Source organism: Lissotriton vulgaris, chromosome 1_2, assembly GCF_964263255.1.
Source record: "Lissotriton vulgaris chromosome 1_2, aLisVul1.2, whole genome shotgun sequence".
NCBI classification, from domain to species: domain Eukaryota; kingdom Metazoa; phylum Chordata; class Amphibia; order Caudata; family Salamandridae; genus Lissotriton; species Lissotriton vulgaris.
The window spans coordinates 354981885-355006766 of record NC_141686.1 but is presented as its reverse complement, the minus strand read 5'-3'; the positions used below and the strand labels follow the sequence as shown (position 1 = coordinate 355006766).

At 47.1% G+C, this 24882-nt stretch overlaps 1 protein-coding gene across 1 annotated transcript; it reads left to right on the top strand.

Annotated features, from left to right (window-relative positions):
* Nucleotides 1-1341: 1341 nt before the first annotated feature.
* LOC147736807 (uncharacterized) lies at nt 1342-24720 on the top strand. Its single transcript, XM_086953823.1, has 2 exons — nt 1342-2710; nt 22199-24720. Exons 1-2 carry the CDS (start codon nt 1348-1350, stop codon nt 23140-23142), a joined length of 2307 nt encoding a protein of 768 aa, XP_086809949.1. The 5' UTR covers nt 1342-1347; the 3' UTR covers nt 23143-24720.
* Nucleotides 24721-24882: the final 162 nt, after the last annotated feature.

Here is a 24882-nt window from a genome sequence, read left to right as displayed (position 1 = left end):
TGCCTGTCTATAGCAGAGGCTGGGTTGCAATAAACTAAAGTGAAACGCTGAGAAGACAAAAGTTCTGCTTATTAATTGTCATAATGATTAATGGCTTGATGCCTACTAGCCTTCAGAGATGGGCGCTCTTTCACTCTTTGCTCAAAATATGTAGAGCTTGAAAGTAAAGATCAACAGTGCTTTCTCGGTCTGGCAAGGTCTGTGAGTCATGTCATTGTGCATGTATCATATTAAACGCCAGAAAGAGATTGGCCCTTATTTGACATTAGAAAGCAGGCACCTTGTAGCAGCAGCATAGGTTGGGTCCAGTTTGGACTAGTCGAACATCCTCTACTTACAGTTTCCTACACTCCACAAGAATGTTTATTTTGAGAGCCCAAAGCATGGCCAAGGCCTCCTTCTGGAATGTCTACATTCAGCCTCAAGCAAAGCCCTAAATGCAAAGGCAATCATGACTTGCTTTCCGATCATGCCGCTGTTTCAGTTCCACTCCCAGGCCCTTGTCTCTGGCGTCCATAACAACGCAATGGGACAAAACTATTCAGACTGTGAGCATTCACAAGACTCTCCTTAACTTCTGCAAATTCTTCTTGCATTCCCTACTCCACACATAGTCTGCACCCTTCCTCAGCAGGGCTCACATGGCACAAGAAAATTAGGTACAAACTGAGAATAGAATGTTTCTCACCAAAAACGTGAGTGCCTCTTCTTTCTTTATGGATCTAGGTATTTCCTGTGTGTCTTTAATTGATTCATTTTAGGGGCAGACCCCATCAGCAGAGATTACGTGGCCTAGGTAGCTTCTGACAAGCAAATTTTTATTTTTATCTGGGACCTTAAATCTATTATTCCTCAATGCTCAATTTCATAGAGAATATCTATTAAGGTAATGCTTACCAAGTTTTAATTAAAAAAAAAGAATTCCAAAAACATAATAAGTTCGTTAAATTATAGGATTAGGTTTGATGAGGTCATACTGATACATTTTGAAGCTTAACAGATCAGCTCTGGATAGGGAGTCCTCTCTGGCAGGGCAGAGCGGACCTGCATGAAATCTCACCATATCACGTAAGGGCAGCACTGAGCGGGTTTAGATGTGTAGCAGGGTAACTCCTGATGTCCTCAAGGACAGCCGGACCTTGAGCATGGTAGATCCTCTCCAGCTCTTGAGACAATTTAGTTCTTTCGAGCCATTAGCTGGACTGAATATTTTTTTTTTTAAAGCTTAAACAACGTGTGTTGAGACAGGAAGGAGTATTTTGACCTAATTGTCCTGTGATAATGTGTTGTCTTTTCTATGTTCTTCCCTTCACAGACACCTGAGGACTTGAACATCAGAATTTCAGAATGGAGAAAAGGCGGGTTCCAAGACAAATAGGAGAAGTGCAGTGTTCACCTGAACCCGTAAGATCCACACTCCCTTCTTCTCCTATCCATAATGTGCCTTCTTCAAGATCCCAAACTGATGCTCAGAGAGACTCTGAGATGGAACCACTATCGGGGAACCTGCCTAACATGATCCTTTTATCCATGCTAGAGCAGTTAGAAGCCAAACTGGATAACTTGCAGAATACCCTAGAGGACGTGCCGTCAAGAGTCGCTGGGCTTATGGAGCAAATCTGGATAGCAAAGGGTCTAGATCACCTTGTAAATGGGGGGGTGTCTTTGGAGAGGGTCAGTCCGGTGGTGGTCAGAGATTGTCCTCTCAGCAGGTCCCCTCCGATCAATCTTTCACTCAGGGCCAAGGAGGTGAACCAATGCCTTCAATCTACATCTTCACCTGGTCGTGATCCACAGCCGAATCAGTGTCTTCAATCTCTGTCTCCTCATGGGCATGAACCAAAGCAGAGCCAGTGCCTCCAACCTCTGTCTCCGGCTGGCCCTGGACCACGGCAGGACTGTACTGTCTCCAGGGGCCCTCTTCCAGATGTTCAAGTCATCCCAAGTGAGCCAAGCCTTCGTCTTCCACCAGTGTTTGATGACGGGCAGGAACCACAGCTGGACCAGTGCATACAACGAGAACCAGAGGAACACGAACAAGAGGAGCACGTGAAGAAGGAACCATTGTATGCAGATAGTTGGGGCGCACAACAGAACGTCTGCCTGCAACCACTGTTTCATGAGGGACATGAGCCACAGCGAAACCCCTGCAGACAACCAGTGCTCCCAGATGGGGAGGGACCAATTGAACTCCTGAAGCAAGAGTTGTTGTGGTTTGATGGTGACGGTCAACGTCAAAACGTCTGCAGACACCCAGCATTTCAAGTAGACCGGAGTCTACAGCACATCACCTGCCTGCAGCAGATGCTCTCTGATGCACATGAACCACATCAGAACTGCAAGACCGAACCAATGCACCTTGAGGCACCCAGTCCAGATCGCAGCTATAAGCTAGAGCCACCGAGTCCTGAGGACTACGATCAGAACTACAAGCTAGAACCACCGAGTCCTGAGGACTACAATCAGAACTACAAGCTAGAACCACTGAGTCCTGAGGACTACGATCAGAACTACAAGCAAGAACCACTGGGCCCTGAGAACCGAGATGAGAACTCTGACCTACAACCGACATGTGCTGATGTGCAGGGCCCATCTGGAGCCTCATCATTCCTGCCACAGAATGCTGCTGATACTGATGGAGCTATCGCTAGAGACCCACTGGAGAGAAGAAATACAGACGCAGATGGATTGCTGCTCAAAGCCATCCCAGGTATTTGGTTCGTACTGAATTAACATGCAGAATGGCGAGTAACTTGTACATTTCTGAGGGAATGTAGCATAAAATATCTCCAAAGTGGATCTTTCCAGATTTTTAGTAAGATCTGAAGGGGGCCAAATCGGAGTTGTGTGGACTGGTAACTTTGGGGAGGGCCTTGAGTACACCAGAAGCGGTCATGTAACTGGTATCGCCTTTATTTTTGCAAAGGAGTTTCTCCTTCCCGTTCAGTGATAGGCTAAGAAATGGAACTCTGCACATGAAAAATTACCTGAATTCTGGTCCGCGCATGAGAAGCCCCTTTCCGGACTCAGGACCTCTGAGGAATTAGTGGCAGAATCTGTGATTTCAATCGAAGCTCCGCGATACTCACCATCCCCTAAGTGTGAGATGTAAGTGAGGTGTTATTCACCGAGAGTAACATTGCCTTTTTTGTTGCTAGTGCAAACTAAAGCACTTTAGAGATGGGACTGGGTCTATGTGATGTTCGAGTGTTCAGAATATAAGAGGATTTCTGGGTCAGTCAGGGTCTGACGCTTAGAAGGGGAGGAAGGCAGTGTGAAGAGGACAAGTGATCTGTAAGTCAGGTCTGTAGTGGTGGAATGGGGAGGGTAAGACCCGCAGCACCCCTAAGCCTTCGATAAGAAGTGGTCATTTTTCTGAAGTGTGTAGGTACTTGTAAATAGAACTGGGGGGCCTGCAGGTCAGAGAGGGCGGGCTGTATTATATCATACTACATCGTGTAGACCAACGTACAAGGTCAAGGGAGTTTCAAGATTAAGTGTTGTCTGTTGTGTTAGGTGCACAGTACAAGGTGGTCTGAATATCAAGCTGGGTTAGTTGTATTACAGGATACAGGATTGGGTGATATATTATCTTATGTTTATTTTATCTAATATGGGCCCCATTATAAGACCTCAGCTGTGTCTCCATAATGTCTCCTATTACATTACCCTCACTTTTTCCTCCCTCTAAGTCGGCAATATCAGCATTTAAAGAAACTCTTCTGGAGGGTGGGTGAAGTAAATGGTGATTGCTCTGAGATATGTTGAATTATTGTGGGGATTTGGCATCTGATTCCCTCAGTAATTCCAGAGTACTATGATTGCATAAGATTATTGGCTCAGTTATCATGTCTGTGCGAACAATAGCTTTACAGCATCATATGTATCTTTTGAAGCCCAATTAATCTTTCTTCCTTCTTTATATAGCTATTGTGTCTCAGCCCCTCTTTAGACATTTCAGTGCACATTACTAGGACCAAATCATACAAATTTCCGCCTCTCAGCACAAAATGGTCCCATGCAGTGTGTTGCGATAAGCTGTAAGCATAGCCCTTGAAGCATCTTCCACTTTGATACCGGCCATGAAAAAACCCTGATTGACCAATCTGTTCATCCTCTCTGCTTGGCCATTACTCTGTGGGTGATGACGACTAACACATTTAACTTGAATCAAGTTCCATCCAAATACTTCTTCATCTCCCTCAAGACAAATTGTACACCATTATCCGAAACCAATTCACACAGAAAACCCTCACTTCCATGTACAAATCATACTTTCAACCAATTTGACATGTACTCCACAAGCACAATGTCAAATTTCTGATGCACAGGAAGCATCTGAAACAGACCTAAAAAATCATTACATTCATTGCCCCACAGGAAAACTCACTTCTGTCGTATGCAGAACTCTGTATATCATCCTTTTATCATTTTGCAAACAACTGGTAACTCTCTCCAATGAGTTTTTCCACATCCCTGTCCCTGGCAGGCTACCAGTATTGCATTGTCAGTCGTTTGTTGCTAGATATCACACCTAAATGTCCTTCATGGCTCCCCCCTGACAGAATGAACTTGGCCATCGGTCTGCAGTTCACACAACAAATCGTTTTTCATTGGGCCATTCTTTCCTCATGAAATGAATCACTTTCAGTAAAATAGAATCTTCATCCAATGTCTTTCTATACTTTTGCCCCCACACACAGTCTTTACCCGGCCAACAAATACTTGCAGCAATACATTCCACAACTTCACAGTCATTCTTTTTGTTCTTATGTTCCACATCTTCCTGCCCTCAGGGCAGTCGGGGCAAGCAATAAGTATTTTTGTTCCTCTCTCCTGCAGTGTGTTCGACCTCAAAATTATGTTTCAAAAGTTTTAAACTTAACCTCACCAACCTGGCAGTAGCCTGCTGGTGTTCACATTATTACCATTCAAAAGAGGTTGATTATCAGTTCATATTCTGAACTTGTTCCCACACAAGGATGACTTAAACTTTTCAGTTGCCCATGCGCAGTCCGACATCCCACGCTCAATGGTCGAGTGTTTACGTTCATGTGGTCGCAGTGTGTGTGATGCCATTGCACATTCCTGATTTCCTTTGCCTTGAGCCACTACAGCGTCATTGCCAATGCTACCAGTATCATCAGTGATAGAGCACTCATTGCCTGATAGATATGGACTCAGAAGTGCTGCATTGAGCAGTTTTCCACTAATCTCTGCAAATGCAACCTCCTGTCCCCAACCCCAGATAAATAAAACCTTATTGAAAAGGTTGTGAAGTGGTTCAGCAATCACCGCAACATTTTCAGTACATTTTGAATAAAATTCATACATTCCTGTGAGGAGGACCCCGAGAGTAGGGCCCTGAACCCCCGTTACCAGTCATGGAAACCGGAGATGCCACCGAAAACCAGGGGGCGGCAAGGGTTAACCTGTTGCACCAGACCTCACCTTGCAGGAAGAAGGAGGTGGCTTTACGGAGAAGGACCAATCAGGAATGCCGACAAGAAAAGAAAATGGTGGAGACGGAAGACGCGGAGAGACCCAATGAGGAGGTGGCTTTACGGAGAAGGACCAATCATGAAGCCCGACAAGAAAAGAAAAGACTGAGATGGAAGACGCGGAGAGACCCAATGAGGAGGTGGCTTTACGGAGAAGGAGGTGGCTTTACAGAGAAGGACCAATCAGGAAGGCCGACAAGAAAAGAAAAAGCAAAGACTGAAGACGCGGAGAGACCCGATGAGGAGGAGGCTGGAGTGTGCATCGAGTTGTAGCAGCAGGATGCCTGAGGAGAAAAGAGGGAAGAGACGTTGAGAAAACGGGACGACGACAGCAATGATAACCCGGAGGAAGTAGAGGAGTGGAGCGAGGATTGGTGGATCCCCACCAACCCCAGGAGGTGCGTAAACGTTGGACAGTGAGCGAACCGGGCAAATTGAGGGCACTAAGCTAGAAGGGGAGGGCATATTGAGGTACAGGGAGGAAGTCAAGGGGTGGTTGTACTGCACCAAGTTAGAAGGGAGAGCATATTGAGGTACAGGGAGGAAGTCAAGGGGTGGTTGTACTGCACCAAGCTAGAAGGGGAGAGCATATTGAGGTACAGGGTGGAAGTCAAGGGGTGGTTCTACTGCACCAAGCTAGAAGAGAGAGCATATTGAGGTACAGGGAGGAAGTCTAGGGGTGGTTGTACTGCACCAAGCTAGAAGGGGAGAGCATATTGAGGTACAGGGAGGAAGTCAAGGGGTGGTTGTACTGCACCAAGCTAGAAGGGAGAGCATATTGAGGTACAGGGAGGAAGTCAAGGGGTGGTTGTACTGCACCAAGCTAGAAGGGGAGAGCATATTGAGGTACAGGGAGGAAGTCAAGGGGTGGTTGTACTGCACCAAGCTAGAAGGGGAGAGCATATTGAGGTACAGGGAGGAAGTCTAGGGGTGGTTGTACTGCACCAAGCTAGAAGGGGATGGCATATTGAGGTACCGGGAGAAGGTCAAGGGGTGGTTGTACTGCACCAAGCTAGAAGGGAGAGCATATTGAGGTACAGGGAGGAAGTCAAGGGGTGGTTGTACTGCACCAAGCTAGAAGGGGAGAGCATATTTAGGTACAGGGAGGAAGTCAAGGGGTGGTTGTACTGCACCAAGCTAGAATGGGAGGGCATATTGAGGTACAGGGAGGAAGTCTAGGGGTGGTTGTACTGCACCAAGATAGAAGGGAGAGCATATTGAGGTACAGGGAGGAAGTCAAGGGGTGGTTGTACTGCACCAAGCTAGAAGGGGAGAGCATATTGAGGTACAGGGAGGAAGTCAAGGGGTGGTTGTACTGCACCAAGCTAGAATGGGAGGGCATATTGAGGTACAGGGAGGAAGTCTAGGGGTGGTTGTACTGCACCAAGATAGAAGGGAGAGCATATTGAGGTACAGGGAGGAAGTCAAGGGGTGGTTGTACTGCACCAAGCTAGAAGGGGAGAGCATATTGAGGTACAGGGAGGAAGTCAAGGGGTGGTTGTACTGCACCAAGCTAGAAGGGGAGAGCATATTGAGGTACAGGGAGAAGGTCAAGGGGTGGTTGTACTGCACCAAGCTAGAAGGGAAAGCATATTGAGGTACAGGGAGGAAGTCAAGAGGTGGTTGTACTGCAGCAAGCTAGAAGGGGAGAGCATATTGAGGTACAGGGAGGAAGTCAAAGGGTGGTTGTACTGCACCAAGCTAGAAGGGGAGAGCATATTGAGGTACAGGAAGGAAGTCTAGGGGTTGTTGTACTGCACCAAGCTAGAAGGGGAGAGCATATTGAGGTACAGGGAGGAAGTCAAAGGGTGGTTGTACTGCACCAAGCTAGAAAGGGAGAGCATATTGAGGTACAGGGAGGAAGTCTAGGGTGGTTGTACTGCACCAAAGTAAGCCACATATTGTCTTTTCTTTCATGAGGATATTTCTTTGGTGTCTGCCTTTATTTTTCTTTCACCGTTTACCGATGTCTTGGGCTAATACTCGTCTATGGTGATTCTCTTCCTATAACTCCTGAGTGACTCGGCTTGAATTACCTACACGGGGTGCCATTAAGCCCAGGGCCGTATTAAAAAGGCGTTAGCCCCCACTTCATGCACAACGTGGTGTGGTGACGGGCACTTTCCCATCTCCTGACCTAGTAATTTTCCGAGAACCTGAGTCTCGTTGTCCTTTTTTTGTTCTTCTACTTTCAAGCTATCTGGGGGACGGACAGTCAAAAGGGATATCAGGAATCACCAGGATACAGGAACACACAACAGAAGAGACTCTCCGATCACACGCCAGGACAGCAGCTCAAGAAGAACTCATTCTTTTCTCTACAAACTACAAATAAACCAGAACAATTGATAAACTCCTAAAGCCTCAAAGCTTCTATTTCCGCCCATCCCTCCCACAATTCCCTTAAACTCAAGTTGTTGGTCACAGTGTTTTGGAACAGGTATTTTAGTGACTGTCAACAGGCCAGGCCATAGTGAAATCGCTTTAGCTGAAACCACATGCCCAAATTATTCATCCATTCATACATTTATCTTTTTTTTTTTTAATTCTCAAACCTCTTTTCAGGAAGGCTCTCAAGATATTCCAAGTGTACGCATATGGTTATCTAAATCTTTGCCGAAAATTAAAGCATTGTTTTGGAACACCAAAACTTCAGAGAGACCATTTACCTCCTCTGCCATCCTTCTTTGAAACATGGCTGCTGGAGTGGCCAGACCAAATGGCATTGTGTAATACTGATTTATTCCATCAGAAACTACAAATGCCATCATCTGTCTTCATATCCAATTTTGAGAAGATGTTTGCTCTAGCAAGTGTTGTCATTTCATCTATTATCAATCAATCAATCAATCATTTTTAAAGCGCACTACATACCTGCGAGGGGTCTGCTGGGGGGTCGGGTGGGGTGTTACTAATCGAACAGCCAGGTCTTGAGTATCCTCCTGAAGGTCAGCAGGTCTTGGGTCTGTCGTAGGCTCAGTGGGAGAGTGTTCCATGTCTTGGCGGCGAGGTCGGAGAAGGATCTCCCACCGGTGGTTGTTCTTCAGATGCGCGGGACGGTGGCGAGTGAGAGGTCGTTGGAGGTAAGCTGGCAGTGGGGGATGTAGAAGGAGAGCCGTCTGTTGAGGTAGGCTTGGCCAGTCTTGTAGAGTGCCTTGTGTGCGTGGTTGAGGAGCTTGAAGGATATCCTCTTGTTGACAGGGAGCCAGTGCAGGTTTTTCAGGTGGGGGGTGATGTGGCCGTGGTGTGTTACGACGAGGATTAGTCGTGCCGAGGCGTTTTGGATGCGTTGTAGTAGTTTGATGAGCTTGGTGGGGCCTCCCGCGTAGAGGGCGTTTCGGTAGTTGAGTCTGCTGCTGACGAGGGCCTGGATGACTGTCCTTCTTGTATCTGTCGGGATCCATCTGTTGATCTTGCAGAGCATGCGGAGGGTGTTGAGGCAGGAGGAGAAGATGGCGTTGACTTGCTTGGTCATTGAGAGCGTTCAGTCGAGGATGATTCCCAGGTTGCGTGCGTTGTCGATGGGTGTCGGGGCTGCCCCCTGTGCCGTTGGCCACCAGGAGTCGTCCCAGGTTGAAAGGTTGGAGCTGAGGATGAGGACCTCCGTCTTGTCTGAGTTCAACTTCAGAAGGCTGGTCTTCGTCCAGTCGGCGATGGCCTTCATTCCTTCGTGGAGGTTTGCTTTGGCGGTTATGGAGTCCTTGGTGAGGGAGAGGATCAGCTGAGTGTCATCGGCGTAGGATATTATGTTGAGGTCGTGCTGTCGGGCTACGTGTGCGAGCAGGGCCATGTAAATGTTGAACAGTGTCGGGCTGAGGGAGGATCCCTGGGGTATGCCACAGATGATCTCGGAGGCTGGGGGGAGGCGGACGCTCTGGGTTCTGCTGGAGAGGAAGGAGGTGGTCCAATCCAGAGCCTTGTCTAGGATCCCAGCGGCGTGGAGGCGTGCGCGTAGTGTGCGGTGTCAGATGGTGTTGAAGGTGGCAGAGAGGTCTAGGAGGATGAGTGACGTGGTCTCGCCACTGTCCAGCAGGGTCCTGATGTCATCGGTGGCGGCGATGCGGGCAGTCTCAGTGCTGTGGTTGCTCCGGAACCCGGACTGGGAAGGGTCCAGGATTCTGTTTTCTTCAAGGAATCGGGTTAGCTGTGTGTTGACGGTTTTCCTGATGACCTTGGCCGGGAAGGGAAGCAGAGAGATTGGCCGGAAGTTCTTGAGGTCTCTTGGGTCTGCCTTAGGTTTTTTGAGTAGGGCGTTGATCTCGGCGTGTTTCCAGATCTCTGGGAAGGTTGTGGTCTTGAGGGGGAGATTGATGACGTTGTGCAGGTGGGGTGTGATGGAGCTGCTTGCTCTGTTGAAGACGTGGTGCGGGAATGGGTCTGATGGAGAGCCGGAGTAGATTGTGCGCATGGTCTTGATGGTGTCATCAATGCTCACGCTGGCCCAGGCTAGCAGGGGGTCATGGTCAATGGTGTATGGAGGGTCTGTTGTGTTGCTGTCTGTTGGGGCTGTCTGGGTGTTGAAGCTGTCGGGATGTCTACTATCTTGCGGTGGAAGAAGGTGGCGAGGGAGTCGCACAGGGCTTGCGACGATGGGATGTCGTAGGTGTTGGAGCTGGGGTTTGAGAGTTCCTTCACGATGTTGAAGTGCTCCTTGCTATTGTGTGCGTTGTTGTTGAGGCGGTCTTTGAAGGAGGTCCTCTTGGCCACCCTGGTGAGGTGGTGGTGGTTGCGGATGGTATCCTTGTGTCCTGCGTGGCTGTCCGGAGTTTGTTCACTGTGCCATTTCTTCTCTAGTTTCCGGCAGGCTTGCTCGGAGGCTAGGAGTTCTGGGGTGAACAAGCTGGCCCTCTTCCTGGTGTCTCTGTGGGGGTGGGGGGGTTCTTCAGCGGGGCTAGGGTGTTGGCGCAGTCCTCGATCCAGTGTCTGAGGCTGTGGGCCGTGTCGTCTGTGTTCGAGGGTTCGGTGGGTGGGCTGAGTGCGAGGTTTGCGTGTAGTTGGTCTCCGGGGATTTTGCTCTAGCAGCGGCGGGGGATCTGTTGGGTGCGGTGGTGTGTGGTGGGTTTCAGGAAGGCGAAGTGGATGCAGCGGTGGTCGGTCCAGAGGAGTTCGGTGGTGTGGCTGATGGAGACGTACGGGCTTGAGGAGAAGAGGGGGTCGAGCGTGTGGCCGGCGGAGTGGGTGGGCATTGTGACAAGTTGCTTCAGTCCGAGGTTGGCAAGGTTATCAATCAGATCTATTATGGTTAAAGGATGATGTAGGACAGTGCCCTTTTTGTAAGGTCACCCCTGCAACCCCACACTTTTTTCCCAATGCTGATGGCTTTGACCTGCTAACCAGACCCCAGAGGCTCTGCTCTCTCCCGAAAACTGTTACATCTGAATTGGTAACCCCAATTGGCAAGGACTTTAACCCGCTTGTAAGTCACTGGAATGTGGTACCTGTGGTACCCAGGGCAGGGCCATTAAAGGTATCATTAGGGCCTGAAGCTCTGTTTGTGCCACCCCGATGTTAGCAGATCTGCCATTACAGACTGCGGAAGCAGTGCAAACCTCTCAGACTCGACTTTGATTTCCATGGCATCTTTCTTTCTCTGTCTCTGGTGGTCTTTTCTGCTGTCTGCCTCTATCATTTCCAGGAACTTTTCATCACTATCTTTCCATACCTTGTCTCTGCCTCTCTCTGTGCCACAAAATCTCTGTCTTTTTCACTGCACCTGTGTCTGCCTCTTTTCTGCTTTTCCGCTCTCTCTCTTCCACTGATGGTGTCTACCTCTTTCAATGCCCCAGTCTCTGCCTCTCTCTTTATCTTTCATTTATGGCCGTGGCGCGGCCTGCCAGAACCAAAAACAAACGACAGATGCATTTCCTTGCAGTTAAACAGCACTACCATGCAACAACTTCACGTTGCACAAACGGAAACACGCTGGGGTTAGTTCCAGCAAACGAGAAGAATATCCTCTTGTGAAAATCAGGGCCTGTTTATAATTCTTGGTCTGTGGATTTAGCACATTATTTTGAAAATAATTAGGAAAGTAGCAATTTAGTGAAAATGCAATAAAAGCAGGGGGTGCAAAATCAGATTTGCTTGCCTGAAAAAGAATTATTTTTAATACCCAAAACAGCTGTGTCAAAGCTTTTCCTGTTGAGCGAAGAGAAAATAAAATGTGAATATCAATTTTTTTAAGTAGCTTTTTTAGTCTATGCTGCCCAGCATTAGTAAAGCCTATTAGTCCAAACAGCAAGGCCTATTGACTGTGCCAATGCTTGTTTTAATTGGGCTCTGGATACGCGGATCTGCACCAATTCACACGGTGGGTGCGCGCTAACCGGCGTGGTGGATCCTCCTGCGGCAAAAATACAATGTTTTTGGGCAATTTCCTTCCCAAGAGGGGCCCCCCACAGATCCCTACATTAGTCCCATGGGGTCAGGATACACCTATCCTGATCCCTCATACCCTATTTACAATTTATTGCCCCACCCCGAAACCCATGTCCCAATTCACAAAATGGCGGCGTCAACTTTTTGCTAAGGTTCCAGCCAGACAATCACAGCTTTGCTGTTGGCGCGTGGATCCGCTCTCAATATATACATAAATCTTTTTTCTTAAAGAACTCCAAAACTACTCAACAGATTTACACCGAAAAACAAAGAGCACTTTCTGACCAAGATCTAGATTTCTGTCAAACGTGGTGTAATTCCGTTCAGCGGTTTGGGCTGTAGTCCTGTCGAAAATCCTGTGGGAATTTACATGGGGAAATCGTGTTTTGGGAACCCCCACTCCCCTTTTTCATGGCCCCTGCTTGACAAATCACCCCAAACCTATCTCTCTCTTTCGCTCTCTCTTACTTGGGTGTTGAAATAAGGTAAAAAGGAACAAAAAACAAACCTGAAGTTCACCAGGTATAATTTACTGATCTAACCATTACATGTGCCCCCATCATACTCTGCTTATGCCCCCACATATTACTTCAATCATGATATGTTAAATTACATCATTGATGAGATCACTTTTGACCTCTCAAACACCATTTCTGATGACATCACTAATGACATCATAGTCATATGCAGCATAACGTTACTCAATGTACATGTGGAAGTCAATCGCATGAAAATAGTGTAAGCCCAAGAGACACGTGTAAATGTGCATTTTAAAAACTATATTGTGCATGCTTTTCAAATCGCTAAAGTTCAGATGGAAGAATTACTCCATGTTGAAAAAGGTAATATCTGAGTGCACCTCACGTGGGTGACAGAGGTATATTTGAAAGTAGGCTGTGGCTTTAAGCCCATTCAAAAGAAAATCTGTGAAAAGGGCCAAAGTAGCTGTTGCCAATTCATTAAAAATCTGGATTTCTGGCCCAAGTTAAGTAGTTGTGACACAGTGTTCTAGAGACATTTTATAAGCTGTGCATATTTATTTGTAGAACTTAAACTAAAGATTTTCAGGTATTACAGATCATTGAATAATATAACATGTAGGGGTGTCCCACTTAGAGGGGGTTTATCTCATTCTAGTGCTGTAGGCATGACTCTGAGGTCGCAGCTGTGATGCCCATCTCCAGGATGTGTGCAGTGTATTTGACTAATCTTCTTAGCATTGAGCCCAAGGAGCCCTACAGAAGCAAACGTATACTTGTCAACCTCTGGACTTAAAATCTGGATCAATCTGAAGTCTTTACGTTGATAATAGAAAATTGTCAAGCATGTTGAATTACTTAATGTCAACACACTCAATAGGACAGTGTCAGAATGTCTGTATGGTGTCATCAATATTGTCAGTTGTGATGTAATATATGAGGTCATAAGCAGTGCATGGCGGGGGCTCACGTTCTAGTTTGGGTTATAGTTGGTAAATATTAGTGTTTGTTTTGGTTATTTAACATTCGTTTTTGTAGTTCTTCAACACTGAACTATAATGTTACTTTTAGCCTTGAGTCAAACGGGACTTAAGTTATTAGTGATACGAAAACACTCTTCCTATGGAAACTCTGACCTAACTATAACTGCTGCCACTGCGCTGTGTGTGTGCAGACTCGTAACTCGTATTTACTCAACTCCCCACAGAAGAGGTCCAAGCCAGTACTCCTGGATTCCTAATTAGGTCGAGACCTGCCAATGCGAAGGCATTGCAGCTTGACATATAGAGGTGGATCAGGAAAGCTGACCAAGGGGCTTTGGCTGGCGGATTACGCAGAGTGCATGTGCCCATGCACGAGCTTGCCATTTGCTCCCCGAGCCGCCTCGCATCATCGCGTCAGACCCGCCACAGCAACGCCGAGAGCTTCAGATCTCAAAGGAATGCTCTCCCCCACGCCCCTCTGAGCAATGCCACTCCAAAGACTTTTTTTTTACACCCCATATGCTCGAGCCTTGGCATCAGCCCCCTGCTCCAGACTTCAAAGGGATCCGCTCCCCCGCCCCCTGCTTCACACTTCAAAGGAATACGCCCCCCGCCCCCGCAATGGTGAGAGCATTTCCCGGCCGCTTTTAATTTCATTTTCACGGCCGCTTTTAATTTCATTTTGCGGCCGCTTTTTTCACTAAGAGAGTTTACGAGTGCCAGGATTGTTTCTCTAAAACTCTCTTATGTGAGCACTAGCGGATGGGAGGTAAGCATGCAGTCTCACCACCCATTGCCAAATACCCTTAATAACTACCCGCGTCCCACACTAAATGCCTCACTTGTTTTTTTTACTGCAGAGTGGTCAAAGTGGAGCATCACTTTGGTTTTATTGGTGTTGTAGGTGAATTTCTTTAAGAATGCTGCTGTGCTAATAAAGAAAGACGAGCCTAATCCTCGTCTGTGTCCTTCATAGAACTGAAAAGTGTCCTGGAAAGCTAGGACATCACCTACAATAATACAGCGACTCATTGAGAGTCATGGAGCAGGGCTCGGTAATAGAGGTACAGGCATGCTTGGAGAAATAGGTTCCAAAATACAGAGGTCAGCTCGTGGAGACTGCTTGCTTGCTGCAGTTCTGACACAAGAGTGTCTGTTTTGCATAAAGAATCGCTAGTTTTGCAAAAACTCTCATGGTGACCGGTTTCCTCGGTTTGGTTTTGTCATGCCTACAGGGATCTCGATTAATCGGACTGCTTGTTTGTCTGTGTTCCGCACTGTTGTAGAATCCTGTCATGCGCCGGGTTGATCGTTTCTCTTAGGCATGGCTACAAATTTCAAATTGCGTACCCTATCCTGATTTGTTCATGTTATGGTCCTGAAAACGCACATTTGTGTGGACAAAAGCCACGGCAGGCAACAAGCACAGCTGTAATAACAGAGGTGGCCTCGTTTGCCTGACCCTGCTACGGCCATCTCCCTTACCGATGAAAGGTATGTTATACATCACTTTTAAATTGTAGGGCCTAAAACGACTTTCTTTTTTAGCTTTCGACAGATGCTGTCATTGATATTTTCCATTTGTAAGAGACGAAAAACGAGACCGCTAAATCCTTTCAGCAGAGAAAAACAGATACTGTGACAACTTTAGGAACGGATTATGAACGTATTTTCTGTGCAAAGTGAAGAACATGCCCTTCCATCCCAGCGAAGCCCTTCCATCCTCCCTCTCACCACTCTCCACTCTGTCCCCTCCCACCACTCTCACCACTCTCCCCTCTCACCACTCTCCTCTCACCACTCTCCCCTCTCACTACTCTCCCCTCTCACCACTCTCCCCTCACCACTATCCCCTCTCACCACTCTCCCCTCCTCTCGCCCCTCTCTCCCCTCCTCTCTCCCCTCTCCTCTCTAGCTCTCCCCTCTCCTCTCTCTCCCCTCTTCTCACTATCCCCCTCTCCTCACTATCCTCACTCCCCCCACTCTCTCCTCTCTCACCACTTTATCCTCTCTCATCACTCCCCCCACTCACTACTCTCCCATCTCTCACTACTCTCCCATCTCTCACCACTCTCCCCTCCCTCTCTCACCTCCATCTCACTTCAATCTCCCCTCTCCTCACTATCCTCACTCTCACCACTCTCTCCTCTCACACCACTCTCTCCTCTCTTACCACTCTTCCCTCTCCTCACTCTCCACTCCCTCTCTCACCTCCCTCTCTCCTCACTCTTCCCTCTCACAACTCTCCCCTCTAACCACTCTCCCCTCCCTCCACTCTCCCCTCCCTCTCTCCCCTCTCCTCACTCCCCTCTCTCCTCCCTCTCCCCTCTCCCCTCTCCTCAACCTCTCCCCTCTCCTCACTATTCTCACTCCCCCTCTCTCTCCTCTCTCACCACTCTATCCTCTCTCATCACTCTCCCCCTCACCACTCTCCCCTTTCACCACTCTCCCCTTTCACCACTCTCCTCTCTCTCCTCAGTATTCTCCTCTCTACCTCCCCCTCTCTCCTCACTCTCCCCTCTTTCTCCTCTACCCTCCCTCTCTACCCTCCCCTCTCTCCTCTCCCCCTCTCTCCTCACTCTCCCCTTCTCACTCCCTCTCTCCCCTCCCTCTCTCCAGTCCCTCTATCCTCACTCTCCCCTCTCTCCTCACTCTTCCCTCTCCCCTCTCCTCCCTCTCCCCTCTCCTCACTCTCCCCTCTCCTCACTCTCCAATCCCTCTCTCCCCTCCCTCTCTATCCCATCTCTCCTCACTCCCCTCTCTCCTCACTCACCTCACTCCCCTCTCTCCCCTCCATCTCCCCTCTCCCCACTCTATCTATCTATTGCTCTCACTCTATCCATCGCCCTCACTCTATCGCATCACCACAGCATCACTCAGGGGCACCACAACGTCACTATGCGCCACCACAGCATCACTGAATGCCACATCATCACTCGTCGCCCCACAACATCACTCAGCGCCACCACAGCATCAATCTGTGCAACCATTCAATAATAACTGGTTCAAATATGTTCTTGGATTTTCGTCACAATAAAATACACTGAACATAATCTTCATAAGTTATTTACAAAAGTTTAAGCTATTGCCATTATAAATTACAATAACTTTTATTTAAGTATTAATTAATAATAAAAATGAAAAGCCATTGTTATTTGTAATATCACTACATGTAAGTCACGTAGATACAACACATATTGCATTTCAAATGCTATAGGTGTCACATTTGCAAAAATTATAACTATTGGCATTGTAAATGACAAAGCTATTCATTTAGCTATTTTTAAAACCAGCACATAAATAAAAAAATTGTCATTTACAATACCAATAGCTCAAACTTTCCTAATGCGAGACCTATTGCATTGCAAATGCTTGTTTTTGTTCAGCAAGTGTCGTAGTGAAGCGTTGCCCCTTAACAACAAGCCTTTGTCTACCTCAAGTGAAGTGCCCTAATCTCCATAGACATGCATCTATTGGTCCGCAATAGACAATCAATACTCATTGCTACTCCTTTTCACATCATCAATCACAATCATTTTTAGAATATATTTGTTTTGTGCACCAATGCACCATACTAACAATGGGTTCATTATAATCATCTTCGTTCATTCATAGAGTGTTTAGAGCTTTACATTCATTTTCATAGTATTCGGTATCCGCTTTGGTTCTGTCGTCAGTTAATATAGAAATGGGACTTCAACTCGACCTGTCACAAATGTATAATTAAATTATCGTTTCTATAGCATCCAGCAGTTTGTTTCTACTATGTAAATGCATGTGGGTCCATCAGATTATGTGGTTCTTTTGTGGTGGATCATAATGAGTCCAAGCAATAGCGCCTGGCCCTTAGCAGCTTAGCAAACTAGAGGGGAGCGGGTGAAATGAGAACTATGGCAGGCAAGTATCGCAATGTATTCTTCGATGCTCTGTTCCATTGCAGAAGAGTAGAACCCTATCTATGAATATATCGCTTGGGACTAGACAGTGAGGGTATAATTATACAATGCAAGTCATTGCGGTAATACCAGAGCGAGAACCCCAGTTCGCACATGATTTCCTACATATTGGCCACGTGTACACATCATTCATACTGGATCAGATCCTCTGATATATTCAGTTTCACAGACCCAGTGGGCTCTATTCCCAAAAGCAGGCATTGCTCAATTAATCCGGAGTTTGTTGTATAGTGCAGCTCCTCACCCTTGAGGGTCTTAAGGCGCTGAGCGGAGGGGGGGGGGGGGGGGGGGGGGGTACTGATCCTCAGGGCGTGGATGTTCAGTAGAAGAACCGGGTCCTGAAGTCCTTCCTGAATTGGATCAGCGACAGGGATTGCCTGAGGTAGGAGAAGGCTCTTCCTCTGGCTTTGGTCTTGTGGATCCGTGGGACGGTGGCCAGGGCAGGTTGAACGGAGTGAAGTCGTCTGGCGGGTATGTGTAATGTGAGGCAGTGGTTCAGGTATGCTGGTCCTATGTCGTGGAGAGCTTTGTAGGCATGTGTGAGAGGCTTGAAGGGGATTCTCTTGATGATTGGGAGCCAGTGGCGTTGTCTGAGGTGCTGATATGTGGCTGCAGCAGGGGATGCCTAGGACCAGTCTGGCTGTGGCGTTTTGGACGTTCTGTAGTTTCGTGAGCTGTTTCTAAGTGACGCCTACGTAGAGTGCATTACCGTAGTCAAGTCTGCTGGTGATGAGTGCATGTGTGACCGTCTTTCTAGGTTCTATGGGGATCCAGCTGAATGTCGTTTGAAGCAGGATGAGGATACAGCGTTGATATGGTGGTTCTTTGTGAGTGAGGAATAGAGTATGATGCTGTGGTTGTGTACACAGTCTGTAGGAGTGGGAGGGGTTCGTAGTGCGACGGACCACCAGGAGTCGTCCCAGGCTGAGGGGGCGGGTCACAGGATGAGTACTTCGGTCTTGTCTGAGTTGAGCTTGAGGCAGCTGTCTTTCATCAAGGTAGCAACGACCTTCGTTCCGCTATGAAAGTTGAATCAGGCGGCTGTAGGTTCATTGATGAGGGAGAGGATCAGCTGGATGTTGTTGGCTTAGGAGACGATGTTGAGTCTGTGGTTTCTGACAATGGCCGTGGGGGGGGGCAGGCGGGGGGGCATGTAGACGTTGAAGAGGGTGGGGCTCAGGGAGGAGCCCTGGGGCATTCCACGGCTGATCTTTGTAGGTTCTGAGAGGAACAGGATAGTCTGACACTCTGTGTTCGGCCGGTCAGGAAGGAGTGGATCCAGTCCAGTGCCTTGTCGTTGATACCGGACTGTTCAAATTGGGCGCAGGGTCAAGGCTGATTTGCATATGGCTGGGTCCAAACTGGAATCGCATGGTGAGCAAAAAAATGATGGATTGAGGCCCAGATCTCTGAAATGGGGTGAATGTATGGCATTGTTCTGCATTCTGTCCATCAATTGTTCTTTCTGCCTTTTTCGTGGATACCAGCGTCCTGGAATCTTGTGATTAGGTGCGGTGGGAGATGTTGTTGAAGGTGGCCGAGACGTCCAGTAGGATGAGGGTGGTGGTTTCGCCCCAGTCGAGGAGGGAGGGGATGTCGTCGATGGCGGCGAGGAGTCCGGGATCGGTGCTATAATTGCTTTGGAAGCCAGATTAGGATTTGTTCAGGACATAGTTTGCTTTAATGAACTTGGAGAATTGGGCATTGATGGCCTTTTCGATGACCTTGGCAAGGGGGGGGACTAGGGAGATAGGTCTGAGGTACTTGAGGTCTGTCGGGTCGGCAGACAGCTTCTTCAGCAGGGGTTGATCGCGGCGTGTTTTCAGCTGGCAGGGAAGGTGACAGTTTTGATGAAGCAGCTGGTGCTGCGGCTGTTCAATGGAAGATGTGATGTGGGCAAAGATCCAGTGGGAGTGGATGCCCTGCATTGTCGTGAGTGTGTCATCTGTGGTGAGTGGAGTCCCCTTGAGCACAATATGTTGATGTAAGGCCTTGTTGTGTGCGGTGGTGGCAGGCATTGTAGCAGGGTCTTGGGTGTCAAAGTTGTCATAGTTCTGCCTGATCTTGTGGTGGAATAATGTGCTGAGTTTGTTGCTGAGGTCTTAGGGAGGGTGAGACATCTGTGGTCTCGCTGTTGGGTCTAGCGAACCCTTTGACGATGGCAAAGACTTTTGTGCTGTTGTGTGCGTTTGATTCTGTCTTTGATGGCCGTTTTTGTTTGTGGTTTTAAGGAGAAGGTGGTGTGCGTTGACAGCGGTTTTGAAGGTTGCTTGGGTTTCTGGGATTTTGTTGTTTTTCTATCTCTTCTTGAGTTGTCTGCTGGTACGTTTGGACTTGTGGAGGGCTGAAGTTAAGCAGATGGCTTTCTTGAAGTTTTGCCTGCCTGGTGTTTTCTTGAGGGGTGCTGGTGTGTCAGCTCAGTTGGAGATCCATTGGTGACGGTTGTGTGCTGCAGTGTTGGCGTCTGCTGGTGGTGCGGTCATGCTGAGAAAGTTGATGAGAAGTTCTTCGGTGGCCTTGTTCCAGCTATAACAGATGGGTCATGGGGGAGGGAGAGGGGGATGGTGAACGGTGGGAATGGCTAAGTGCACACAGTGCGGGTTGGTCCAGAGGAGTTCAATGGTGTGACTGTAGGTGAAGGTCTAGCGTGTGTCTGGCTGTATGGGTCGATGTGGTGACTAGATGCTTGAGTCCGATATTGGCGAGGTTCTCCAGTAGGGTGTCGGTGTTTTGGTCACTGGGGTTGTCCAAGTGGAAGTTGAGGTCTCCGAGTAGGATGTAATCGGTGGATGCTAGAGCCTGGGGTGCGATGAGGTCTTCAATGGCATCATTGAAGGGTGGGGGCCGGGGGTCCTGTAGATTTGGGAGCCATGGAGGGTGGTGTTGGGGTTGCTCTGGATCTGGAAGGGGAGGTGTTCCATGGTAGTCGTTGAGTCATTCGAGTAAGTGGTCAGTTGGTGGGTGTTCTTGGGGATGATGGCTTTGCCTTCTCCTGGTCGGTCAACGCTGTATTTGCGGGTGATTTTGTAGCCGCAGGGGATCCTTATCACTTGTTCGTCATTCTTGTTGTCCTTAAGTTCAGCTCTTATTTTCAAGTGCAACAAATGCGAGGTTGGCGAACTCCATCGGACTGCAGATTTAGAACTGTAACAAAAAAAACAAGTTAGCAGGCCTTTTCCATCTATGAACTCATTATCTCGAACAACATCCCTGTATCAATCAGGACCGCCCAACATTGCTCCCATTTAGGAAAGAGTTGAGGACTTCCTTCTTTAAAAATAATTTATGTTTATCATTGGCTCTAGCTTCAAGCTAGGATTGCAGTATAGAAATAACATATACATACATACATAAAGAAGCTGGCTTGAATACTTTTGAAAAACTCTTGTGAAAATGTTCATGGGAGAGTTGAGAATGGTTATCCCACCAGAGCACCCCTGGCATCCAGTTAAGGTTTTATCAAGAGTAACAAGTCCACCTTTTAAGCCACTACATCACTGCAAGCCTTAATGTAGATAGTGGTCTACCTAGTAGCAGTCACTTCCTCAAACAGTTAGCAAACTACATGACCCATTACTAGATGAACAGTTCCTGCAAGTTTACAAAGACAAAGTTAAATATGCACCCAGTGTTAAACATGCGCTCAAGCTCTACATTATCAGAATTGAAAATGTATGACAAATAAGACCGTTTTTTGCACTGGCACAGTTTGGTATATTCTGTTTTCTACTCGTGCGGAGACTAGGGGTGGGCGGAATTTGCGTAGTCGTGTTACGCAAAGCACAGCATAAAATATGTCTGTGAGCACACAGAATCCTGCAAACACGCGGAATTACTTCTTCCGCTCGTTCACAATGCTTTTTTCCTGTTTGCGTGCCCGGGGGGAAATATCTTGTGAACACACATTTTGAAAACCTGAACAAGCAAAAAATTCTACAAAGCCGCGGATTGCGGAGGTTTTGGCAATTCCACTTTCTCCGCGGAATGTGAAATTACCCAAATTCCACAAATTCCGCAAGTGGAACTGAATTTACCGCCCGGGCCTAGCGGAGACACCACATAGAAATACCACAGGCTTAGTCCACGTGTGATAAAGATGCAACCATGGCTTTTCTACCCAACATACCTCTAGTAGATATTTGTAAAGCAGAAACATGTGGTTCTGTGCATCCTTTCATAAAATATTTCTATGGTGACATCAACATATTCGGTCGTTGAGGTATGTGGGTCCGATGTTGTTGAGGGATTTGTAGGCGCGGATGAGGAGTTTGAAAGTGATACTCTTCTCAACGGGGAGCAAGTATAAGCTTTGTAGGTGTTGGGTCATATGTTTGTGGTGTGGTGTCCCTAGAATGAGCCTGGCTGCGGCGTTCTGGACCTTACCGATTCTTTTAAGTTATGGCACAACCTGTGATGTGCCACAGCTGCTGCAAATGGAAAATGTTACTCACTTGCAAATACTGTCAGCTTGTCATGTTGCAGGCTCACATGCATCACCCACTTGCTGTATGGTTGTAAAGTATATAGGTTGCTCAGATGAAGCAGTTTATTTTTTTTATTTTACACATATAAGCAGTTGTACTCCGATGGAGAAAACAGCACAATGATTTTAATTGGAGTCTGCGCGCTGATGCATTATGCCTTTCTGGTATGGGATTACGAGTCGTTCTCCAGATCGAAACTCAATCTTAAATTAATTTATTTTTAGTAGTCAGAACCCAACCCATGAGAGGTCACCACATGTGAACTGTAGGACTACAAGCAGCAAATGATTGTTTACAGGTAGTAACATTTTCCTTCCTTCCTAGATATTACTGTCCACCTTTCTCATATTATAACCGTGCATTTCTTTCAAGAAATATTTCCCTTGTATAATTCTCAGTGTTCATTTCATTCTGCAGCACAGCAGCCGACGACAGAAAGTATGAATGGGAAAGAGAAACGTAAAGCTTCTGGAGGAAGGAAGAATTTTGCTTATAAAGCGAATGAAAGAAAACACCAAGGAATAGGCAGAAGACAGAATTTTAACAATAAAACACTACTTGCAAGGCAGAAAAGAATATGCACCAGCGTAAAAGCTTATGCCTGTGCTGAGTGTAAGAAGGCATTTACTGGAAAGACGCATCTTTTACTGCACAAACAAACACACACAGATCGGTATCCCTACACTGAGCATGAAATGAGGTTTGCTGATAAGGCAACACATGAAAAAACTCACAAAGGAGAGCGGCCCTTTCACTGCAATATCTGTGAGAAAAGTTTTACTAAGAAGGGACATCTTCTACAACATCAAAGCGTACACACAGGAGAGAAGCCTTATCACTGCACTGTGTGTTCCAAACCCTTTTCTCAGAAGGCAAACCTTGTAATGCATCAAAGAACTCACACAGGAGAGAGGCCTTATCACTGCACTGTGTGTTCCCAACCCTTTTCTCAGAAGGCAACCCTTGTGCGGCATCAAAGAACTCACACAGGAGAGAGGCCTTATCACTGCACTGTGTGTTCCAAACCCTTTTCTCGGAAGGCACACCTTGTACTGCATCGAAGAACACACACCGGAGAGAGGCCTTATCACTGCACTGTGTGTTCCAAAAGGTTTTCTCGGAAGGCGTACCTTGTACAGCATCAAAGTGTACACACAGGAGAGAGGCCTTATCACTGCACTGTGTGTTCCAAGGGCTTTACTCTTAAGGCAGCCCTTATACGCCATCAAAGCGTACACACAAGAGAGAGGCCTTATCACTGCACTGTGTGTTCCAAGGGCTTTACTCTTAAGGCAGCCCTTGTACGCCATCAAAGCATACACACAGGAGAGAGGCCTTATAACTGCACTGTGTGTGAGTAGAGGTCCCTTGTACGGCATCAAAGCGTATACACAGACCAGAGGCTTTATCACTGCACTGTGTGAAGCAAGAGCTTTGATCTTAAGGCAAGCCTTGTACGCCATCAAAGAACACACAGGCGACGGCCACGACGCCGTACAGGAAATGGAAACTGCTGTAAACAAAAGGTGGTGCTCAGCAACCTCAAGTAACACTTACAAGATGGAAGCCTTCTCCAAGCACTGCCAAAAAAACCTTCATTTAAAAAAAAGAAATGTGATCTTCTACATCATCTAAGAATCTACAGCTGAAGTTAGACCTCCTATGACATCTAACAATCCTTCTGGGCTGAGATCCTTCCTTTCCTCTGAATGTCAGAAGAGCTTTGAGTTAAAGGACACACTCTAACGTTCGCAGCTTCTCCAAAAAGAATGTAGGTTCTTCAACGTCACTAACGTCACTTCACCAAGCAATAAACTTCACAGAGGCTGCTTCACTGCGAATTAAACCTGTCAGACTCTCATGAAATGTGTGCAGTGTTGAGGACATGTTACCAACTGTGGATCATAAACTATCCTGATAGACATAACTTCTGGGATTCAACAAAAAATTATTGAAAGACCTGAGCACATGGAAAAAGAAACTAGGAGAAGAAATAGGAATCCATAACCACTTGAGTACAACAAATATAAACTCCTTTCATCACTAAAGCAGGAACTACTACTCGCTATTAGTATCTTCAGACCGGCTGTGTAAATATTCTGTGCAACCCATCCAGGCTGAGAGATCAAAAGAGGGTTCATGGCTGTCCAGATTCTAACAACATACAAAGGAGGCACCAACCATATCATTCTGCAGTTTTAACTGTTGAGACTGTGACACATTTCACAATGTTTTGAGATGGTTTATTATGGTGGGATTTGATAATCAATTTTATTATCATTTGAAAAGAAAAAAAAGACAGCATACATCATACACAGTAAAGCCAATTCCATCTCCAACAGACAGTAAAAAAACCACTGTGTGGGTAGGAGTATTTATGCAAGCCACCCAAGCTGGAAAGCAGCACCCCGTTACATGGGAGAGGCAAAGCTTGCAATTTAAAACAGTAGGTTCAGCCATTTGCCCCAAATCCTATGGCACCTTGTGGGACAACCATGTTCCTCCTGGGCCGCGCACCAATCCACTCCCTGGTGCCACTTTCACAGGGTAGGGGGGTTGGGCTGGGCCCAGGCCGCTGCCATATCTCATTTAGCCACAGCGACCGCAGTTCCCAGAGAATGTTTGTCCGCTCTAGAGCTGTCCAAACCTTCAAATACACCAAGGAGAAGACGTAAGGGATTGTGTGGAACCTGGCGACCCAAGGTCTGTGTGAGCTCAGATTCCACCTCGGACCAAAAGGGGTCAAGGCCTGGGTAAAGCCAGACCATATGGTAGAAGGCGGCCGGAGTTTGGTCGCTATTTTGGTGAGAATTAAATACCCAAAAACTAACGTTCACATATATTACAAAACAAAGCAGATTGTCTGGTAAAGATACTGTAAGGAGTATTTCATTGCATGCTGTGATGTGTTTTGTGAGGTCAGTTGTGTCCTTTTCTAGTGTGAGGGGTGAGATTAACAACTAGACAAAGGACACTGCCGCCGTGAGCTGTTTGCCAAGAATGTCTTATTTTACCCAATAAAACTTTGCTAATAAACCAATCTGCCTGCCTGTTCCATGTGTTGATGAGACTGGAGATTCTTCAAACTCATCAGTACGTTC

Coding starts and splice junctions, on each gene's coding strand:
- LOC147736807 (XM_086953823.1), top strand. CDS start 1,348: ATGGAGAAAAGGCGGGTTCCAAGACAAATAGGAGAAGTGCAGTGTTCA. Junction 2,711..22,198: donor GCTGCTCAAAGCCATCCCAG/GTATTTGGTTCG, acceptor TTCATTCTGCAG/CACAGCAGCCGACGACAGAA.